The sequence below is a fragment of the Solanum dulcamara genome, chromosome 6, assembly GCF_947179165.1.
Source record: "Solanum dulcamara chromosome 6, daSolDulc1.2, whole genome shotgun sequence".
NCBI classification, from domain to species: Eukaryota; Viridiplantae; Streptophyta; class Magnoliopsida; order Solanales; family Solanaceae; genus Solanum; species Solanum dulcamara.
This window is the reverse complement of record NC_077242.1, coordinates 10,135,955-10,158,704: the sequence shown is the minus strand read 5'-3', so window position 1 is coordinate 10,158,704 and position 22,750 is coordinate 10,135,955. Positions and strand designations below refer to the sequence as shown.

General features: G+C 37.1%; 1 protein-coding gene across 3 annotated transcripts; it reads right to left on the bottom strand.

Moving 5' to 3' along the window:
• Positions 1 to 1,914: 1,914 nt before the first annotated feature.
• LOC129891879 (protein argonaute 16) lies at positions 1,915 to 22,485 on the bottom strand. 3 transcript variants are annotated; one of them, XM_055967350.1, is made up of 23 exons: positions 22,267 to 22,485; positions 19,789 to 20,024; positions 19,500 to 19,705; positions 19,186 to 19,401; positions 18,972 to 19,108; positions 18,793 to 18,890; positions 18,616 to 18,713; positions 18,362 to 18,533; positions 18,148 to 18,264; positions 17,968 to 18,075; positions 17,818 to 17,880; positions 17,363 to 17,476; positions 17,112 to 17,277; positions 16,925 to 17,037; positions 16,693 to 16,830; positions 16,473 to 16,603; positions 16,317 to 16,382; positions 3,589 to 3,652; positions 3,182 to 3,293; positions 3,020 to 3,093; positions 2,708 to 2,802; positions 2,595 to 2,626; positions 1,915 to 2,441 (listed from the first exon to the last, which is right to left on the bottom strand). In XM_055967350.1, exons 2-23 carry the CDS (start codon positions 20,002 to 20,004, stop codon positions 2,266 to 2,268), a joined length of 2,712 nt encoding a protein of 903 aa, XP_055823325.1. In that variant the 5' UTR covers positions 20,005 to 20,024; positions 22,267 to 22,485; the 3' UTR covers positions 1,915 to 2,265. The 3 variants fall into 3 exon arrangements, with proteins under 3 accessions (XP_055823325.1, XP_055823326.1, XP_055823327.1); XM_055967351.1 differs by having other exon boundaries at positions 19,789 to 19,996; XM_055967352.1 differs by having other exon boundaries at positions 19,789 to 19,993.
• Between the last annotated feature and the right edge of the window lie 265 nt (positions 22,486 to 22,750).

Below are 22,750 nucleotides of genomic sequence, written 5' to 3'. Positions count from 1 at the left end.
CAAGTAAGTTGTCCATACTTAATCCGTACACAATATGCTTCTGCTGCTTCATGTTTCTTTCTATGTTTAAAACTTGTAAAAAATGGTACGAAGTATGAATCATTCCATAACCTTTGGAGAGATGATGCTGCAAGACAGAAGATTCTTCCAACTTGGTGGTGAAAATTCAAATCTTTTTTTTAGTTTAAGTCCTATTGAAAAGAGTTCAGGTTCATGCTAGAGATTAGGCAGGACACAAAAGCTTTAAGTAGGTGTAGAAATGGTGGTGCATAAAAAAGAAGAAAACACGTAGGTATATGGTAAAAGGGGTGGATGGGTCAACAAAAGAAGATATGATTTACAAGTATTGACTCATCATGAAAGGTAGCTGAATATGCAATTTGTAAGCCTTTCATGTGATATAGCTAGGTTGCTTTCTGTCTGGTGCTTTACTTAAGCATAATGTATTATTTTGACTGGTGGTTTTGGTAAATGGATTTTACAGCTAAAGAAGACAGAATTGAGCTATCCAATTTAAACTCTATTCAGGATGAAAGAGAAAAGATGTCATGTTAGTGATCCCTTTGGTAAAGCCTGCCTGAGTAGTGCCTTTCTTCGGATTAAACTCGAAACAAAATGTATTTGCTTTGAGAACATGTTTGTATATCTCCAAAGAAATGAACATTTTGGTGCTTCCTTTGACATTGTTTAGATGCATCCTTGAATAATCTTATTCCTGCATTCTATCGAGGATTGTATAAGAATCTCAGTTGTTGGCTTGTCTTTAGATTATGTATTTCATTAATGTTTTAGGTAACGTATAGACTAGTCACATAAATAGCAAACAATCTGAAGTACTATGCTCTATCTGTAGGTTGGAAAGCTTGAAGAAGCTGTGTTCTATGGCCGGACTGAATTTGAAAACTTCAACAGGTTGGGAGACTATGATGACTTGGTCAAGTTACTGGAGGAAATTCTGTTAAACCCTTTTGTGGCGGTATTTACTGATTAGCATCGTATGAGTATGAGCAGTACTGCTGGACATCACCAAAATAAGAAGTGTTGAAGTTTTTTCCCATTTACAAAAATCTGTTTCATCATAGTACCAAGCTACTGAATTCTGCTATATTCTCCTTTATATACAATTTGTATAATACACCAGGGAGATAACAGATGTACACATCTAAACTTCAAAAATATGTACAGCAGTGACATTTCTGTCAAAGCAAACTTTGGGTTTTCTACCTGCTTTGTTTTGTCCAGCAGGAGTCTACTTTCCATGATTAAGAACCTCAATAGTTACTCTTACCATAAAATGCCCTAATTTTACAATGCAGGGATTGTTTAAGCAATCAATATGTGTATGTTTTAGCATCTATAATTCTATCCCGAGTAAAATGTATTTGTTGATACTGTTTCTCTTTCTCTATATCATTATAGGATTGTGCTGCTCTGCTGGCATATGAACAACCACAAAAATACTCTGTTGGGTATCTTGTAGGAGAATTCCATTAGGCAGGTCAGGGTTTGTCTTGACCGTGTTCCTCTTATTCTAGTTGCTTTTTCTTCCTAGTATGTTGCTTTTTTCTTGAAGGGGGGAAGGGGGTTAGCTAGAACCTGTGGTGACTAAAAAGTAACGATGACATCTTAGTATGTTGAATTTTTGTATCCTATATTGAATTCTTTCCTCATTTTCAAATGGGAATTGGTCTTGTAATATAGCAATGCAGGAAAGATGCTGAATGGCGAGGAAAAGAATGTAATACTTGCAGTCTCTTGGCTTTTATCCTGTGTTGTATTTTAACATTATCAAATTGGGTTAGCATGGACTGGCTGTTGAATATCTTTGAGTCCATTCACTGGTACATGTTCACAATTTTTGAGTCATTCTCCAAACTAGCGACGAATAAAACTAAAAGTTTGTGAATATTCATGAAAATGGCAGACGCTTAATGGATAAATTTCAACACTATACAGCCAAATTTTCCTGCTGTTTAACAAATCAAGCGCCCAATTTAGGCAAACATTGACTATACAAAATCAGTTCCAACTTCTAAATAGCTAAAATAGCTGGTTGGAGCAACACCCAAAATTCTATGCCCTTGAAATAGTGAAATTTTTGTCTTAATTACGTCCAAAAAAACTGCTCCAAACAAGATCCTTTTCCCTTGTTAGACGACCTTAAAGTACTTTACTAACTGAAGGCCTCGACAAAATTTGGAGCCAGGTACTATACTACCAACTACCAAGGATTTACAGCATATGCAGTAAAAACTTTATCATTTTTCAACAGAAAAACATTGAGTCGCTGACATTCTTGTGCAACCTGGGCAATTCAGTGACCGGGGTACTCCCAATTGATTTGACACTGCCCTGTTCTGACAAAGTTTCGGAGAGGTCCTCGAACTTCACAAACTGCCCGAATTGTTGTGCTGCTAGGTGTGCATAACGCACAGGAGCCACTGCAGCAACAATGAAGTTGGATGATTTGCTTAATTTTGCTAATTCTATAATTCAAGATGATTGATAGCAGTTTCAATATCATATGCCTATGCCTCGTAATATTTCAATCTATATCTGGAAAAGGAAATTTAATGCAGGATAAGCGGAATTACCAATAGAGGTCGCGCTGGTGCTCCTTTGGTACCTGAAAGACAACAAAGTACTATCACATTGAACTTGCAAAGTGAATCATAATAACTTGTAGATTACAAATCAGACAGCTTACACATATGATAGTGAATGTATGAGATTTTGCAGGACATCAGGTGAGAAACCAATCTCATCGAGTAATACATGATAATGTGCTGGTCTGGTTGTTCCCTGTAGTAAAATTTATAGAGACAGACTATAGTTCAGTTTAAATTGTTCTCATATTGTTGAAGCACTGAAGGAGATAAAATAAGAAATTTCAAAGCCCAGGTAACACAAAATGACACAAGAAATAACTAATTATTTACTAGGAAAGGTCCTATACGCCAGAATAAGTAGGGCAAAATCTAGGAAACCCCTGATGGAAAAAGGGATTAGAGTAACTTACAATCATCCCCGCATGTGCACACATGAAAAAATCATTATTTCTAGGATGCACAATATCCGTGTCTACAACAGTACCTGAGGGGAGGGAGAGAGTGCATTTTAAAGTATACCTTAGCACACATAAGTTGAAGTAGAACAAAAGAGTAGCTGGAAAGTTACATACCTGGTGGTACATTATCAACTGCATTAGCTTGAAATAGTTTTGTATGGTGATTCTTTTGAGCGACGATCAAGGTGAACTTAGGTTTGCCGCCCTCACCAAGATGCTGGTATGCCTGTTTTTCAGAAAATATGAGACCTAAAAATAAACATACCAGGAACTAACAACTTATGGATGATGTATAGAACACAGATCCTAGGAGATGCCTCAATTTAAAACATTAAATCTCTATTCCAGAGCATTAGCTGCAAAAGTTGTTTAAGCTGTGGATATTCCTTTAATTTGTCATGAAAAACATAAGATAAGAAATTAAACATCTCTATACAGAAAAACAATTCTACCATGCAGTATTAAGTATGAGTTTATCGGAATAACAGAAGGCTTACATTTTTCAGATAAAAGGATGTTACCTTGATCATTTGATCTAGTTCAAGGTTCAGAACTTGAGTAAACTGTGATTCGCTGACACCATCCCTAACAAAGGACATTGTTAAGTCAATTGCAAATGGTTATCGATAAAATATATAAGAACAATCATCAATGTTATTGTAAACAGAAACTTGAAAAAGGACTATAAAAGTCGCAGCCGCATAAACCTCAATACTCTGGCAAAGGTATATAGTAGTGTTAGTTTGGCTGCGTCCTAAGCACTCAAAGAACCACGTTCTTTGAGAAAATATGCAAGAAGGTAAATCGCGGAAAGTAAATCAACACAAGTGTTTAACGTGGAAAACTCCCTTCCCTTAGGAATCAAAAACCACGATCCAACTCTCCACTATAATTTAAGTTTTATAAACGCTCTTGTAACACCTAAGGACTTCTCCCCAACAATCCCATCTTCTCTACCCTCTATACTCTTCTCCTTCCACCCTTTACAACACAAGATAACACCTACTACAATCTAAACGAATGTAATCAAGGTCATGCCTTGGAACTAAAACAAGAAACTAGCTATTACAAACTAAAGACAAAAGAACTGTATAGATGAACTTGATTGGAACAAGTTCTTTGTTGCAACAACTTCTTCTTCGAGACTCTTCATGTAGAACTGGGATCACTCTATGGACTATGTCTTTGAATGTGGTTGAACTCCAAAGTTTGGTTAATGTGTTGCTTATATAGGAGTAAGTTGTTGCCTTCTAGTTCTCCAATCTATGTTAGACTCAACACTTGCCAAGAATCTAATCCTAATTTGATTTGGTTCAACACTTGTTTCTTCAAATCCTTGTTTAAAACCAATTCCATGTCCAAGTTTATCGTAACTTTCCTTGTATACCTTTCCAGTTCCTTGTAGAGACACAATTCTCACGTATAACAATTCTTCATGAAAATCTGGTGCACACATAAACCGTCTCAATCTTCTCTCTTCAACGATCTCCTTCTCTGCTCAAAGGAATAGATTTTTTGATGAGTTCCTTTAGCAGTGTCGCTTTCTGTGTCCCTTCTCTGGAGATCTATTAGGACCTGGTTCTTGATACTTCTATCTTTCTTCTTCAACATGTGAATGTCACTTGTACACAATTTGTCAATCATCAAAACTTCAACATAGCTTCACAAGATCCCTTTTTTTTTTTATAAGTAACAAATTTCACTAGAAAAGGGCAAAAAAATTGCATGTATACAAGAAGTATATCAAAGTAGAAAACCCTACAAAAGGACATGGTTTTCTACAAATAACACCCACTCATGTATTAGGAATACTACAGGTGCACCAAAAAGAAAAAAGGGAAAATAGGTCATTCCTCAAGTGTACAAAATCTTCTCTACTCCGACAAAAGCTCTTTTATTCCTCTTTCGCTAAATGATCCACACAAGTGCTAAAGGATCAACATCCCATTCCCTACATCCTCTCTTCCTTCTTCTAAATACCCAATTAAACATTGTTTCTTTCACAATTCTTGGCATTACCCACTCAAGTCTGAACTATCTCAGAATTTTCCACCATAAACAAGAAGCTATCCGACAATGTAGAAGAAGGTGATTCACATCTTCACCTGATTCTTTGCACATGAAACATCAACTGACACAAATTATCTTTTTCTTCCTCAAATTCTCCATCGTCAGAATCACTCCCCTCGTAGCTAGCCAAGTGAAAAATACATACTGTTCTCGGGACCCTAGGGGATGCATACCGATATATGTGGAAAATTACTCTTTTCCCTAGTTAGAAACTTTTCATAATATGGCTTCACTAAATAAAACACCATGTCCCTCCACGCTCCATCTATATACATCCTAGCTATCCATAGTAGCTTTTTGTTGGTGAAGCAAATCAAGTTATGAAATTCTTCAAACTCCCGGTCTTGCAAATTTTGTTGAAACCTCAAATCCCAAAACATAGCTTCACAGGACCTTAAATGTAGATTTAGATATCATTTTGTTTTAACAAGTGGAATGGTTAAAATTCACCTAGCTTTATACCTTATATAACTAAGAGTCGCCAAAAGTCTCAAGGAGACAAGAGGTTAGGAAAGAAAGCATTGTGCTGAGTCCTAGATTTTGTTGGACCTTATAAAATATTGAGCAAGAAGGGTAAGGTGGCTTACGAGCTAGACTTGCCATCACCCAGTATTCCATGTGTCTAACTTGAGGAAGTGTCTCTACGACGAGGCCAAAACTATTCCTCCGAACGAGGTGGAGGTTAATGAGAGCTTAATGTATTAAGAAGTACCTATAGGGATACTTGACAGGCAAGTCCGTAGGTTGAGAACCAAAGACGTAGCATCAGTAAAAGTCTAGTGGCGTAACCATAAATTAGAAGAAGCTACATGTATAGCCGAAGAAGAAATGAAGAAAAGATACCCTTGCTTGTTTGAGGAAGTATGTAAAATTTAACTTTCTGAAAATATTCACTTCATTTGTATTTGTTTAAATGTGCAAAATTTTAATAGTTTATATGTCTGCTCGTGAGTGTTTGATAATATATTACGGTTGGATAGTTGTATGAGTTTGAGATTATTGTGATTGGACGGGTTGAAATTTTTGGATAGCTCTAGTAACAAAGGGAACTCTGGCAAAAGTTTTTAAAATTTTGGGAGTTGGCCTAATTTTGGTGTCTTAAGAAAATAGTGGATATGGAACAAGGCCTAAGATTCTCTTTTAGATCATGTATTATTTGAATTAGACATTCGAGGACAAATGTTCTTAATGGGGAAAGAATGTAAAGCCAGTAAGTTTCTAGGCTTACAATTTTGGTAATTTACGGGCTTAATAATTAATAAATGTGTCCGAGGAGTATAAAGTGTTACACAATCTCAATCAAGTGTCGGGAGAATATGCCAAAATTATATGGTATAGGTGAGAAGGGGTTTAAATAATGATAAATGTATATATATACACACACACATATATTGTTTCGAAAGTAAAAGAACTAAAAGAAAATGCAAAAGAATTAATGAAGAGAATAATTCTTAAAAAAAAAAAACTAATGAAGAGAATAAGGTGAGCCAAGCCCATAAATGTCAAAATGTACCTTTTTTGTTTGCACGTGAAAAAAAGAGCAAACAGCAATGCATTAACACAATTAAGATACAAACAGAACCTAATTATTTTACGCCAGTTGGTGCAATCCTTTTGACTCCACGGCTCTCGCGATTAATGCAGGTAAGGAAATTTTGTTCTCTTTAGTTTCACTTCTGTTCTTTTTATGAAATTGTCTATTCGTTTGAGGAGAAAAATAATTTTAGTTGCAAATAAAGCTACCAAAGGTGTTAAGAGCTTTACATTAATTATTAGCTACATGGAGGTGAATCTTTTGGCTTAGAGGAAGCAAACTTATTGCTTTAACCAGTAGCCAACCAACATGATAAAAATATTAAAAGTTCTATATTATTTCAGCAGCAGCTTGAAGGAAAACAAGGTGATACTTTACCTTTGTCGGATAAGGATTAGAACTAGAAACGGGCATAAGCTCATTGGAATTTTTAGCTATGAGTTGAATTGTTGGAATTGAATTTCCTTGAGATTAAGATAAATACTGATTACATTATTCGATACAGATTCAGTTGTTGATTGTGGTTGGCACGCGTAGAAGTTAACCTTGCTAGGAAGGAAGGAACTTGAGGTGAGTTAGGACTTGTTCCTACTAAAGTTCTTCCCTTACGAAGTCATGCTCATAAAGTGTTGGAACGAGTGAGCTCACATTACTTGGTGTTGAATGAGTATATCCGGTGCTCTCTGTCTTCCTCTTTGTGCTTATCCGTCTAGTGAATATGAAGGTTGTGTATACCTATTTGTGTATGAGTGCTTTGTGCTAAAACAGTGCCTAGTTCCCCTAAAAACGTGACTAAGGAAGGAAAATCTCACCCATCCCTGTACCGTGCAATGAGTGTGAGCCTCCACAATGGTTTACTTCTTTTTCATAGTGATGAAAGCCATAATGTACCCTCTTAAGTTATGACTATGATAAAGTTAAAATATTGAAATTTTAATGCAAACTTTAATAAATGGTAACCGTACAAAGGGTTACTTATTTTGTCATAACGAGGCAAAACATAAATAGCAAAATCTAAATTTAAAGATTCATGAGTACGAGCGGGTGCTGGATTCGGCTAAAGAATCCAAAATTATAAAATAGAGCTACAAAAATATTCTAAATTTTGGAAGATCTTCTAGGCCTTACCGATCATTGCTACTGTCTACCATAAATTAGAACACAACCGCTTGAATTCATAGTTTCTCTCCATTTGGCTTGAAACATAAAGCAACGAATATTGACCAAGAGGAAAAGCTAAATAGGAGACAAAAGGACTATAATATTGAAGGTATGTCATTTCACATGTCTTAAATCTATTTTATCTTTTATTTTAAGAAACCAGAATCTCAATTTTCCCCCAAATTTGTCCATGGACCTTGGTCAAAGTCTCCAATGTGAGTTGATCGAATCTCACACGTATCCCTCACTCACATTGTGTTAACACGGGTGCGGAAACAAAAATAAGTCTGTGCAACTAGTCCTTGATTGGGAAGTGAGGGCCTGGAAGGTGATGTAGGGTTTGAAGGTTTCGGCAATGGGTGATTTCACTTGCCTCTTCTGGTTCGCTCGTGAAGCAGATGCTCTTCAAGGGTTGGGAGAGGGGCTAAGATGGATGAGGAACTACTATCTTTGGATAGAAAAATGGTCTAAGGCCTATGGATGTAGAATTTCTTCAAGAAGAGGAGTATGGATACCTTTTTTGTGAATGTGGTGGGCCTACTTGCACATCTTTGGAGCTATTACTTGTTCAAGAAGATTGGTGATGTTTGTGGGGGTTTAGTGGATGTTAACTGAAATTTGACAGATTTGGGAAGGGTAAGGGTGTATGTTAGAAAAAGGGGTAAAGGTGTCGGTATCCATGGTGGTGGAAAAAGAGTGATTTCAACTTTCGAGTCTAGATAACACCAGAATTTAACCTGAAACTATGGAGATAGGAGATGAGTGTGGGGATAGGAGAAAAGAGGAGAGAGAGAGAGGGGGGAGGGGTCCTTTAGATCCCGTACGGGTTGGGAAAGAAGCTTACGGCCAGATAATATGGAGAATAGAACGGCCACTTGTAGGAGACTTGTTGTCAAGGATTTTGAAGGAGGTATGAATGAGAGAAGGGTATTGAAAGGACCTTTTTACCCTTGGATTAGTGAACCGGTGTGGAAGAGAAATTTGAACTGGTTCACTAGGTTTTCTAGTCTAACTGTTAATAGTTCTTTTAATCAGACTGGTTGAAACAACAAGTTTAGTCACAGGGCCCACGATAGCCATTCTAATGGGGGATCTAATGCTTCGGCTTCTTATTTACACCGGAATCTTCACTCAACGAGATCTAGAGGCTCAATTTTGAGGCAGGACAACCTCACTAGGCCTCGTCCTACTGTTTGAAGTAAGATAGAGCAATGATTCATTGGATCCAGACCTGCAAATGAATCAGTTAGTCGGAGTTCTGGCTCTGGCAACCTCAAAAGTGTCAGAATGATAGTCTTCAGGTTATGGAGTCTGTGTGGCTACTGGAAAAGGCTTGAAAGCATGTCTTTAGTGAAGATCTTGTCCAAAGACATTGTTGGTGACGGGAAAGGGCCTTTAAGTCGACGTAAATGGTGTTTTGGACTTTGTTGGCTCAATTTTCGGGGAAATGACTTGGGTTCAGTCAAAAGAGTAGGTACGAGCTCTTTTGTTGACCCAACAGGCTCATTACTGCTTGATAACACTCAGAAAAGTCGTGGAGTTTTGTTAATAGGGTCAAATTTGACCCCAACATATCTCTGTTGCAAACTCGATGGTTGCTATGAATAAAGAGGCGCAACATTCCAAGTTGAAGGCTTTTGATGATTCAAACGGTCAGTGTTTTGCTTCTGATATCATCCAAATTGAAGAAACCAATTAAGATGGGGCTCTACCTCTTCTACAAGGCCTGGCAGCTTGATTAATGCTTCTGGGACTTTGTTTTTGACCAACTCTAACAATAAGGAGTCTGGAGGGATTAGGGACGAGGAGAAGATGTTGGGGGAAGGTGATTCTTAGTAGAAGGTGGTGGGACAACAAGCAATTTCCACCGCGCTGAGAGAGTTTCTGCAATTATTGGAAAGCAAAATGGGGAAATATGGGGATTCTGGAAAGGAGAAATATTGAGACCTTTAGCAATATGTGATGGAAGGAGAAAGCTAATTAAATGGGTCGAAGATAAATACCTCAACTTTGGTAAATTTTTGGGGGTGTCTATGGAGGGGAAAGAAGATAAAATTATTGATCTTTTGTTAGAAATTGAACTAGATGCTAGAGGAGATTTTGTTGATCATAACAATAACATGGTAGGGTGGGAAGGAAGCTCAAAAAGGACTCATAAAGGAGAGAAAGAAGTAATAGTGTATAGCAGGAGGAACAAGGGGATGGATAAAAGTAAGGGCAATGGGCAAGGGGTTTGAGGGAATTGGTAAAGATGTGTTTTATGGATATTTTTTCCGAAATGGGTAACTTTGTATTATATCATGAAATAGTACATGGGTTGTATTAAAACCATATATACAGATGCCTTCTTTTCCAATAATTTCAGTCTATATTGAGTTTAAAACATCAATTATCGAAACAGTGTCGTAGAGTATAATTGATTACACCAAAAACATAACAATATAATGCAGTTTAACTTGACCTTCTGTACACTATTCTCTATGCTCTCAAAACACCTAGAATTCTTTTCCAAAATGTCCGTCATATATTGGCAGGGATAATTCTCCATCTGTTTCTGACTTTTGCATTCACCCCTACTTCCTCCTTACTCTTTAAAGCCTCTAAGACCTTCCTGGGCAAGGCCATGCCCAGGAGTTGCCTTTTGAGGTTTAGAAAGATACTCCATAGTTGTTGGGTCTACTTGCAGTGTAGAAACGGATGGCTCATTGTCTCTAATGTTTCCCTACAAAGAAAACATCTAGAGCATAAGGTTAATCCTCTTTTCATCAAATTATCTTGAGTCAAAGTAGCTTCTTTGGCCAACAACCATATGAAGCAGGACACTTTATAAGAGTTTTGCTTCTCCATATTTGCTTCCATGGCCAACTGTATTAGTGGGTTTCTCTAGTCCATCAACTTGTAGGTTGAGTTAGCTTTGAATTCTCCTCTGCCATTGCCTTTCCACCACATAATATCATCCCTTATTTGTAGCCCATTGAAAGCTTCTACGGTGTTGAAAAATTCTGCCACTATTTCTCAATCATTGAATTGTCTTCTGAAATTAAAGCTCTACCCCTAATTTGTCCATACCTCTGTTATGGTATTTTGTTGCCCCAAAGCTATGTTGTAGATGTCAGGAGAGAGCACTTCGAGGTTGCCCTTTTCATGCCACTCATCTTTCCAAAATCTTGTCTTGTTTCCATCTACTACTTTGATGTTTGCATTATTATTCACTTCTACCTACAAGCCACTTATTGATCTCCATTAACTCCATATAGTGTAGTCACCACCTTGGTCATCGTAATATCTTCACCTACATATTTAGCACTTATTACCCTTTTCCATAACATCTGATTATCATTAGCATACTTCCATAACCACATCATTCTGTGAGCTTTGCGCTACACCTTCAAGTTCTATATCCTCATTCCCCCTGCCTTCTTGCCAGTTATGTCTACTTCCACTTCACCAGTTGAAAGCCTTTTCTCACTTCATTGACATGCCATAGGAATTTCCTCCTAAAGTTGTCAAGTCTTTTGATGACTCCTGCTGGTATTGAAAAACAAAGTCATCATGTAAGTTGTCAAGGCATCCACAACTGAATTGATAAGAGTCACTTTGAGGTTTCCCATCTAGCCAATTTCTTTTCACACTTCTCCAGCACACCATTCCATATATCAACAGAGTTGGATTTGTTACCCAAGGCATGCCCAAGTAAGTTGTTGAAAGTGTTACAAATTTCCCCACAAAGGATTGTTGTTAGGCAATTCACATTTATGACTTCATTGATTGGATACACTAAACTCTTCCTCCAATTGATATGTAATTCAGACATTCCTTGCATTCCTTCAAACAGAATCAGAATAACCCTCAAATATTTCAGTTGTTGTTCCTTAGCATAAAAAAATTAGGTTATCATCTGCATACTGAATGTGTGTCACCTCCAAGCTGTCACTACCCTCTCTGGCAACATCAAAACCTTTCAACTAGTCTCTGTTGTTTGTTGTTCTAATCATGCTATTCAACCCCTACATAGTGATTAAAAATAGAAAAGGTGACGCAGGGTCACCTAGCCTGAGACATCTCTGAGTATTGAAAAATCTTGCATGGGGGCCATCAATAAGCATTAAGAACTTGACAGTTGAGATACACTACTTTATCCACCTCAACCATTTCTGCCCAAAGCCCTATTCTTTTCAATATCTTCAATAGATTGCTCTAATTGACATGGTCATATGTTTTCTTTGTGTTCAACTTCCATGGTATACCAGGTTTCTTCAGTTTGATTCTGGAATCTACAGCTTCATTAGCAATTTTACCTTAATGAATGTCATCAGCTGGGAGTCAACCAATTTACCAGTTACTCCTTTCAATCTCTCAGTCAGTACTTTGGAGAGTAGTTTGTACATACTACCTATCAAGCTTATAGGCCTGAAGTCCCTCAACACCTTTGCTCCTTTCTTCTTTGGTATGAGGGCAATGAATGTTGCGTTGAAACCTTTCTCAAAAACTTCTTGTTCATGAAAGTTTTGAAAAGTATTCGTTATGTCCTGCTTTACAAGTTCCCAATACTTGATAAAGAATCCCATAGTGAACCCATCAGGGCCAGGTGCCCTATCCACTACACACATCTTCAAATATCTCAGCACTTCACCCTCTTCAAAGTTGGTTTGTAAAGCTTCCTTTTTTTCCTCCTCTGTTATGAACTTATGACTAGACCATTGAACAGTTTCAATGTACATTTTTTATAGCATTCAATGATTTCCCCCTCAATTTCGTGCAGCTCGAGTGACTTCCCCCGGTACCATGAGTTAATCTTTGTTGTTATATCTTCTATGTGCATTGGTCATCTTGTGAAAAAATTGTGTTCTTTGTTATCTCTTACTCTGTGAGAATTCTATCTTCCGTATTTGCATCTCTTACTGCCATATGTTCAAGTAGTTTTTCCCTCGAGTTGCCCAGATTCCCATAATCACCTTTCCTCCATTCCTTTAGCTTAATTTTCACAGTAGTGAATTTTGGATGCTAAGACATGGTCAGGTCTTCTGATGAAAGTAAAAGAATCCCACCAACCATTAACTCTGTCAATAAAACTTGTTTTTTCAGCCACCAATTTTCAAACTTGAAATAGTTCTTGTTTTTCAGCCAAGAATCAAGATCCACCCAGCAAAAATAATGGAATGTGGTATGAACTCAATCTTTGGAGGGGTATTTGTTTGAGATTATTGAAGTTCACATCCCATTCTGCTGAAATTTGGATCCTATCAATCCTGGAGGCAGCTTCTTATTGATCCCCTTTGAACCAGGTGTAAGTAGCATGTTCTGGTTGCAGATCAATTAACTTCATGTCTTTAATGAAATTTGAGAATTTCTTCATGCCCTTTGTTTTTCCATTACCGTTCTTCTCAGAAGTGAACCTTACCACATTGAAATCCCCACATAAAGCCCATGGTCCCACAATCAGACCCCTCACTGATCCTATGTTTTCCAAACCAACCTCTTTTCCTTGTAGCAATTAGGAGCATATACTCATGTCAAATCTTATTATGAGAAACTCCTATCCAAGGAGGAATCGACTTCTTTTTTTTTTTGAAACCGATAACTACCAGGGAGGAATCGACTTTTCCACACAGTTCAATATGAATGCCCAAGGTACCTCGAAAAGTTTGTTTCTTTCACTTGGTTAGTTGTGATGGTGGTAATCTTGACAGCGGAGAATTTGAGGAAGAAGATCACTTGTGTTAGTTGGTGTTTCATGTGTAAGGAATCTGCAGAAGACGTAAACACCTTTTGTGACATTATTGATTAGCATCTTCTTTGTGGAGGGAAATTCTAATATGGTTTGGAGTTGAGTGGTGATGTGGGGCACTGTGAAAGGTTCAATGGTTAGTTGGGCCCTTAGAAGACAGGAGAGAAGAAGCAAAGAACAGGATGTTGCTTGGCACTCATATGGACCATATGGAGAGAGGTATAGGAGATCTTTTGAGAGCGTAGAGAAAGATTTTGCTTATCTGAGAAATAGTCTCTTTGCTCCTATTTCTTTCTGCTGCACCCATGAAGTTCTATGTAGGTATACAGGATTGGGTAGTTTTTGTAGAAAACCATGTTATGTCGTAAAGTTCTCTACTTTCTGGTGTACTTCTTGTATACAAGCACTTTTTACACCCTATCAACATGAAAATCATTACTCCCTCCGTTTCAATTTGTTTGGCCTCCCTTGACTTGGCATGAAGTTAAAGAAAATGAAGAGGACTGTTGAATCTTGTGGTCTTAAACTAAAAGTATGTCAAATGTATCAAAATACCCTTTAATCTTGAGGTCTTAAACATGTCATGCGGAAAGTTGGAATTAAAGAGTTGCTATTAAAGGAAAGGGTCATTCTTTTTAAAACGGATTAAAAAGGAAAGTAGCCAAGTAGGTCAAACAAATTAAAACGGAGGGAGTACTTGATAAAAAAAAGGGGTCACGAGCAGCCGTACAAAGGGTTGCTAATATTGTCTTAACGGGGCACAAAAGATTTGGTGGTCATATAAACGGCCACGAGTAATCATATAAAGGGTTACTAGTTGTCACAGCTAGGCACAAGAAAAGTTTAATCGACTGAAACAACTGTAAAGAAAGTGAAAAGAATGAATTAATGAACCAAGCTTATAAGTTTTAGTGATTGTTTTCCAGCTTCCCTGTTGTACGATACTTTAGGATGAGTTACGACTTGTTTCCTCTCTTATCCCATTATTACCTGCATGTTTTTATTCAAGGGACAAGTGAGGAGAATGTTGAGACTCACTGAGTAATGTTAGTGGCATACTGACGTTCTCTTTATGGAACCTACATTGACCAATGTCAATGAAGACGCATGTTACGAGCAGACTACGAGCTATGTTGCTTTATTCCAGAAGTTGATTTGGTGAGCTTTGACCTTGACAGTGGACATGGATTTTTTTTAATTTTTTTTAGACAATTTTTATTCATTTATCCAACATTTGTTCGGGGGATTAGCCAGGAAATCTATGTTGTGTGCATTCCCCTTGGTACTCCAATAGAGGCTTCATAGACGTGTTTTTAGTTTGGTTATGGTTGTTCACATTACTTGGCATCATTTTCAATACTTTCTAGTTGTTTACAGATTTCAATATATTTTTCGATTATTTAAGAATTGTTGGAATAGAGTTTTGATCCAAAAGTTTAGTTATTTATTTTAAATGCACATGGGGTATGTGATATTAATAAAGTACATGTTAGAACTGTCAAGTTGGTTTGCTCAGTCAAGTAAGGCACCAGGTGCCAGTCACGGCTTGTTTAGAAAACGAGTCATGACAGGACTTCCTTGGGTTGAGATTGTCCAGGAGGTTGAAGTTATCAAACTACCAAGTTCAAGGGAGGTAATTAGGACCAAACATTGTTCAGGGTGGACAGAATAAATAGTGCCAAGTTCGGGGGGTGGGGGTGTTCCCAATATATTCTGCCAAAATAAATTGCATGGCTTGGGGAAATAGATATACTATTTCAATCTATCCCAGGTGAAGATGATTTGTCCTATCAAAAGGCTCTCAAGATTGACAAGATATGAAGATGACATCTAAGAACACTGATCTGCAACCCACATTGTCTCATTGGAAAAACTGTAAGATTCTGGATTTGTTTTAGTTTATCCAAAATGATTTGCTCCAACTTTACAAATCACCAATTTTAAAAAAAAATGACTGGTTCCAACTTGGACCTTGTAAAGTGTGCTTATGATACTCAGTCCTATTAACTTTCTTTTAAAATATGGTGCCTATGCCAGCTTAGCTTACTGCACCTTGAATAAACCAATCAGGCTATATCCTACTTCTCTTTTGGCCGAGGGAAATAGTTGACCACAAAAATTACATATATGTGAATATTGAAATATTAAGATGTAACTTTTTCATCTTGTCCAAATAAACTAAACTCTTACAAATAGACATTGTTATGACTATTAACTTACGTATTGTTGTTGTTCTTCCTTTTAATTTTGAACCTATCATGCTTCTTGTTTTTTTTTCCTTTTTAATTTGAACCTACCTACTTATTGTCTATTTCAGAAAAATAACAAATGTCAATTTTGTCTATTGTAAAGTCTTTGAATAAAGGACAACAAGTTCAATCAACACTTCAAAGGACCTTCATGCTTTTAATATAATAGTAAGATGTAACTTTTTCATCTTGTTGCCTACGGTGCATGACAAACTAAAAGGATATTATGCAATCATATGAAGCAGCATCCTATATATCTAACATAAAAAAGCAAAATTTGGGGTTAAACCAACAATTTTTTGTTTAAATTAGTAACTGTCACTACCTATGTTGCTCTAACTCTTCAAAAATGCCGTAGTGTGTTGTCGGATCATCAAAAAGTGGTGAATTTTTGGAGGATCCAACATGGGTGCAGGAGCATTTTGGAGAGTCCGAGCAACATAGGTCACTACTCATATGTGGAACAGCAATCTGCAGCTTTGACTTCAAACATGAATATTGGAGTACCTGAAGACAATAATTTGAGTTGGCTTTTGCCCGTTACTTGTCCTATAGAAGTCCAGAAGCAGTTCTCTGCAGCACAAGTACATGTATAAAATTTAAATGCTTCTATACATAGTTTGTCACGGAAGACTTGACATGTTATTGGATATAAAGATGCACCTCATGATTCCTTCATCATCTCCATTTGGTAAAGGCTTGTATAAGGATTCTATAATTTCCAACTTCGGAGATTGACTACGCACAACTGCCCTATACTTGGATATTAATGGCCAGTATAAGGATCCCACAACCTGGAAGAACCGTGATAATAAGGCATGCGAAATCAGTTGCAAGGCAATTGACAAAAGAATAGAGAAAATATCTTGGGAAAAAGAACAACCGCAGCAATTGATGGAGTATCTGATTGACCAGGAGATCCATGAGAAACGTCCATGCCCAGGATCATAGTTGGAGTGTCCTTACGAAGAGGTAGATGAGAGGTATGTTCCATAGTCAACAATGAATTGGTCCCTCCAAGCTTTTAAGCACAAGCAAAAGAAAAAAATGTCCCAACTCAAAATAACTGAAAGTAAGAAATATCCAAACTGTTTATCGCAGATTCAAAAGATTACCTTTGCATTAATTTTGAGAAGCACATTTGTTAGATATTGATCAGTGATCTTTAACGGAGAGACACATTGAGTAACAATTCCCAAGTCAGTCAAACTTTTTTTCTTCCAAGGTCCTTGACATTATTCGATGTACAAATTAGTATAGGATACTGAAAACAACGTGAGCAGGACTAACACAGTACATTACCATATAACTCTGAGTTTTTACGCTCTGGCAAGACACAGAGGAGAAAATCAGGATGGCCAGGCAGTCTGGCTACTATCTCTTCAAACATCTGTTCTACTCGAACTACAGCCCCAGCTCGCCTATACTGGGGATCTTCCTCAATGAGCGTATGTGGGCGCTCAAAATGCTGATAGACAGGAAAGAAAGAATTTGAGCCTAGAATACATAGCAACAAATCACACGATGAAAGATGTAAATGTGGCACAACATACAATGCCTTTGCTCCTTCCGCAACTAATAAGCTCCCTCGACAGGTGACTTGTATCACAACGGGCAGAAAAGTTGACCACTGCCCAGCGTTCAATTCGTGCAGGAGTGAAAAGATGCTACAAGAAAAAATGGTAGGGAGAGAGTGGAATGTGTGGTCAACCAAAAAACTGCAGTAAACATTATAATATTTTCACTACAGTAAGTAAGGTAACAATAGAAACCTTTTTCATTTTCCCAAAAAGATTATCTGCAGATGGAGAATAATGGGGACAAATTCATATCCACCGTTCGTCCTTTCCTTCATAGTCAAATTCTCAAAAGGCTGATCCCCAGGTAGTAACAAAATTATAGAGGACAACCACAGATGATTGCCACATCTCATTATATTGACACCCAAAACTATAAGCTAATTTTTTTATAAGAATATTACAAGGTAATATTATGCAGTTAAATGTACCTTGTTCTTAAAATTCCACCGGCCGTTGCAGGGAGAGACCTCTTCACCATTACCAACCTTCAACTAGAGATTACAGGATAATAAAAGTAAAGTGAGAAAAAAAATTAAAATTTTAATGAACACTGTCGTCCAAGAAAGTGCAGATGCTACCTTTGGGGATTCAAGGACCCTGCTGTTAATTTGAATCAGCTGCTTTTCTATTGAGATTCCACAAGCAACAAGAAGGGGATCATCATCATAGCTGTAGTCTCTCACAGCCTGCAAAAATTCCAGTAAGGTACAGAAGTGAAAATTAAAAGGATCAGAACCATCAAGACGGCAACAACTTACATCTGTTATAACTTTAATTCGTTCTCGAGGCTTCTGCCTTGATTTTTCAACTAACGATGCCCTCTGGACCGATGATAAAGCCTTTGTGTATCTTTGAAGGGAGACCAAATAACACAGCTGAATATTAAGGAAAGAAAATAAAAGTTGGCTCTTGGAAGCTGGTCAAGTGATCTAGGGTCCTACAGTGTAAACAGAAACAATAATAACTGCACACCTCCAGTGGCAGATAGTTTGGTCGTTTTGGTTTTCCAACGTCCAGACATGGCATATAAGCCGAGGATGAAAGTTCTATGTTACGATGTTTAGTGAAATACTCATAAACAGTTATCTCTATGGTCTCTTCTCCACTATCTGGACTACCACCATTTTTGACCTTCATAGAAAATCTATAAGAAACAGTCAACAAAGTTAGATGTTACATATCTGGGTAGTTAGCAATTCGTATGCAAAAGACAAATGGATACTCACAACTGTTGATTGCAAGGTCTGTCAGTCAAACCGATAATTTTAAATTCACTGTTGTTGTGTTTAGCTTTAACTCTCAGATTCTTCAACATTCCTTTTGCCTGTATAAAACCACAAGTTAGCGAAGCGTGGAGAGCTGAAAGAAAGAAGAGTTTTAGCATGCAGTTAGATATTACTCACTCTTGCCCAATCTATATAACGAGGCTCCTTTACATTCTGGTTAGCAAGCAAAAAATCAATTACAGGTCCAGGTGATAGGATCATAGTTGTAGACACATCTACAAACCAAGAATTAAGCAGCATTAAGATTGAGAAAAATCATAGTAGACAGCTACACTGGAGAGTTTCTATTGTTATACCCATGTTCAAGGTCAAGCCACCTTCGGTTGGACGAAAGCTGGAATGAAACCCCCTGCAACCCATTACACCCCCTCCAACATCTGTGAAGTTCCTTGAGTCGTCATGAAAAAATGACTGTCTAACCAAGAGGCATCCTCTGTGACCAACATGAATATCTGTATAAGTTATGGCTCAGGAAAAGATCGATGGTCACCAGAATAACAGGGTGATTACCTATTAGCAGCTTGTTGTCGCAATATAATGTCTAGAACCCTCAATGCATCTTGAACATTTTCAGTATCAGCTCCTTGAAGGGCAAGATTAACAGACCTTAATGGTATTTTAGCTACATAGTCGATCTCCACCAGGAAAGCCTTCGAATGTAGAGAATGCTTAGACCTTTTACTGGAGTGATTGGGGCTTTCATTATCTGAGGGGCTCTCACTAGCACTGCAACCAAAGTATAATAAGCTTCATGTATATTGTAGAAGCCTTGAAGTAATTGCAAGTCTGCAACTACAGAGTCAAAGAATTTTTCAAGGACATACTGCCGTGCACTAGACTCCTCAACAACCACCGTGAATTCCAGTCTGTTGCGCGGTAGAGGTCCCACTGTGTACAAATTCTTCTCTCCATCATAAGCAAATTTCTTCCCAGCAAATTCAGACGAGTATGTTTCGTGAAGTTTATCTATAATTTTTCTTCCAATCCCCTTGATGTTAACAGCCCTCTTTTCATCAGAAGTTATAGAGACCTGTAATAGCGACACACAGAAAATTGATTGAGTGCCATGGGAATCCAGATGACTGAAAAGGACTATATAATTGGCAATCATACACTGTATAGGTAAAATATTTCATCAGGACGTTTGATAGAAACTTTTAGGTGGTTTGCAAGCAAAGTAATCTGTCGTCCAGATGTTCCATATCCAGGCCTCATCATTATAGTACGCTCGGGCTGATCAACTCTCTCCGGCTCCGCATTTGACATTATAACTGGTGGCGGTTCTTTCACAGATGTGCAACAACTCTCTCTTCCCTCACTTCTTTCCATGTTTAAAACAGAACAGTGACCTAGGAGAAGTTGTTAGCCGGATAAACATCAAAAGATAAGGCCTACTTAAATCAGAGTCCTTTCTAAATGGTCTCTTCTATCTATACCCCTCTATGATACATCACATGAACACAGCTACCAAAAATTTGAGCTTGTTTCAGTTTCTTGTCCCACAAGGACAATGTTGTAGAAATATATATCAATCAAATAACTAAACCTCAATACCGAACTACTTGTGGTAGGCTATTACATCAATCCATGTACTCATTCCACTCTGTTCAAATCAAGTTAAAATTTCATCTTTATGAAGTGCAGTACGCTGTATGAAAAGTAATTTATGGTCAAACAGTTTGTACAGTGTGAAAGAGAATTAGGCGAAAGATCATATTACAAGCAAATTGGACACATATAAAGAAAAACTGGAGAAGAAAGAAAAGGAAACGTCAAGGCTTTCTAAAGTGAGCACTAGAACCAAGAACATAACTTCCAAATTCATGAAGATTTTTAGCACATATGGGGAGATAAGCATTGGAACAGCTTTACCAAGGAATTGAGTAATTGACAACTTACTACTTCCTAACCTGAAAATAGCAATACTGTCAGGATATTACAAAGGACATAAAGTAGTGGAGAGACTGGTTGAAATTTAAAATGTCTGTCAAACTCTAAACCAAGAATAATAATACTTTAACTCTCTAAAGAGAACAAAGAAATAATCACAAATCAACCACGCTCAGACTACAGTGTATGACCAAGTAGTATACCCATCAAGGAATAATGGACTGGACCTATGGGAAATTGTAGAGTGTATAGTACATACTGACTTATGATTAGAACTAAGAAGTTAGAAGTTGAAACTTGATAGCATATAGTTAACAGTGACACGGTGTCAATATATGCTGAAGCCAACGGCCAAAAGAAAAAATACACTCTTCAAACTCATTTAGTTTTTCAAACTTTAAACTTTGATGGTGATGTTTTTCCCGATTATAGTATACTTTCAGCCAGTGTTCAGGAAAGCAAGCGCTTCATCGCTTAAAGCGATGAAGTGAAGCGATGCGAGCCAGTCACGCTTCGCAGACTAGAAGCGATGGAAGTGAAGAGAAGCGGTTGCTTTGAAGGCTGAAGTGCTGAAGCATGACGAAGCGCGAAGCAAAGGAAGCAACACTTAATTTTTTTTAAGTCTTAAGAGGTCAATTAAAGGGGAAAAATTCAAGAGACCAAGTTTAGTTTGACTATTGGTATGCTTCTCCTCTAGGATTTTCACGCCTCTAGAGTTTTTAATTTGAAACTTTGCTTATATATATTGTCTTTATTTATTTTGGTCTTTTTTCTTTTAACTTACGCTTCACTTCAATGAAGCGAGAAGCGGCATTGTCGCTTCGTTATTTTAGATGAAGTGCCTTGTCGCTTTTTTCCGCTTCATGCTTCCCTGAATACTGCTTTCAGCATTACTTCAATATGTTCTTCTATTATAACTGGTATAATACTAATAAATAGTCCCTCCGTCGATTTTTACTTTGTCCATGTTTGACTTGCCACACCCTTAAAGAACAATAAATTAAATGAAATTTTACTATATCACCCCTAATTATTATAAGTCATCTCACTCATTGGGAAATGACTTGAAAATAATTACTAGTACTTAATAATAAAGATAAAATAAGTACAAAATGGTAAATGATCTCTTGGTTTTTTAATCTGGAAAAGTAAAAGTAGACAATTATTTTTAGTAGAGTAAACAAGTAAAAATAGACCGAGGGAGTATATCAAACTGTGTCCAATCATAAAAACCTATATAATGGAACATATTGAATATGTATAATATTTATTTTTAAAGCACATTAGAAAATTTGAACATTGAGCACCAAGGTGTGGCGTAGTGGTCAGTAGTGGTCAATGAAGTAGGTCGAGCACCATGAGTTCAATTCCCAATAGAGACAAACACATTATGTGATTTTTTCTCATTTGTTCCTAGCTTTGATGGACAACAGAGTTACATAGTACATGTTGCTCTAGCCCGGATATCACTGTTATCAAAAACAATTGAACATTGAAAGAATAATGCATGTGGATTAAAATAGGTAAAATTGAGTAATTAATAAAGAAAAAAATGGTAAAAAATCAAAAAATTAAGAAAACCGAAAGCAGTACACAATGTAAGTCTAACAAAACACCAATGCACATCACTATGAAGGAAAAAAATTAAGAATCAAGTGAATGTAGAAGAATTTAGCGAAAACAGAGTTAGATAAATCTCACCTTGATGAACGAAAACGAATTGCTTACTGTGTTAGGGTTTCCGTGAGAAACTGAGGAAAAAGAAGAAGAAGCGATTCAGTAAATGCTTTTAGAAGCTTCTGGAAACACTCCACTGCTCTCACTCAGTACTATGTGAGAGAGTGGTGAGCCATTGGAGGGAAAGACCAAAAAGAAAAAAAGTATTCGAGCTAATGCTTCACGCGAATTTCTTTCTTTCTCTTTGTTTCTTTCTGCTTCGTATTGGGGTTTAATAAAATAAAAAATAAGTAATACGGGACTGGCGCTTTGCAATCACCACGGTCAAAGTTTTTACTTTTCACAAGATTTGGTGATTCGTAAGGGTAAATTTGTCATTAAAATTTTAAATAATTTTTTGTGTACAAAAATCACTCAATTACTTAATATATTTTATTATACTAGTTTTGGGGGTTGTAGGAGTATTACGGGCGATGAGGTTAAAGATGTCATTCGTAGGATGCGCTGG

Coding starts and splice junctions, on each gene's coding strand:
- LOC129891879 (XM_055967350.1), bottom strand. CDS start 20,004: ATGGAAAGAAGTGAGGGAAGAGAGAGTTGTTGCACATCTGTGAAAGAA. Junction 19,706..19,788: donor AAATATTTTACCTATACAGT/GTATGATTGCCA, acceptor TCGCTATTACAG/GTCTCTATAACTTCTGATGA. Junction 19,402..19,499: donor GAGGAGTCTAGTGCACGGCA/GTATGTCCTTGA, acceptor CTTTGGTTGCAG/TGCTAGTGAGAGCCCCTCAG.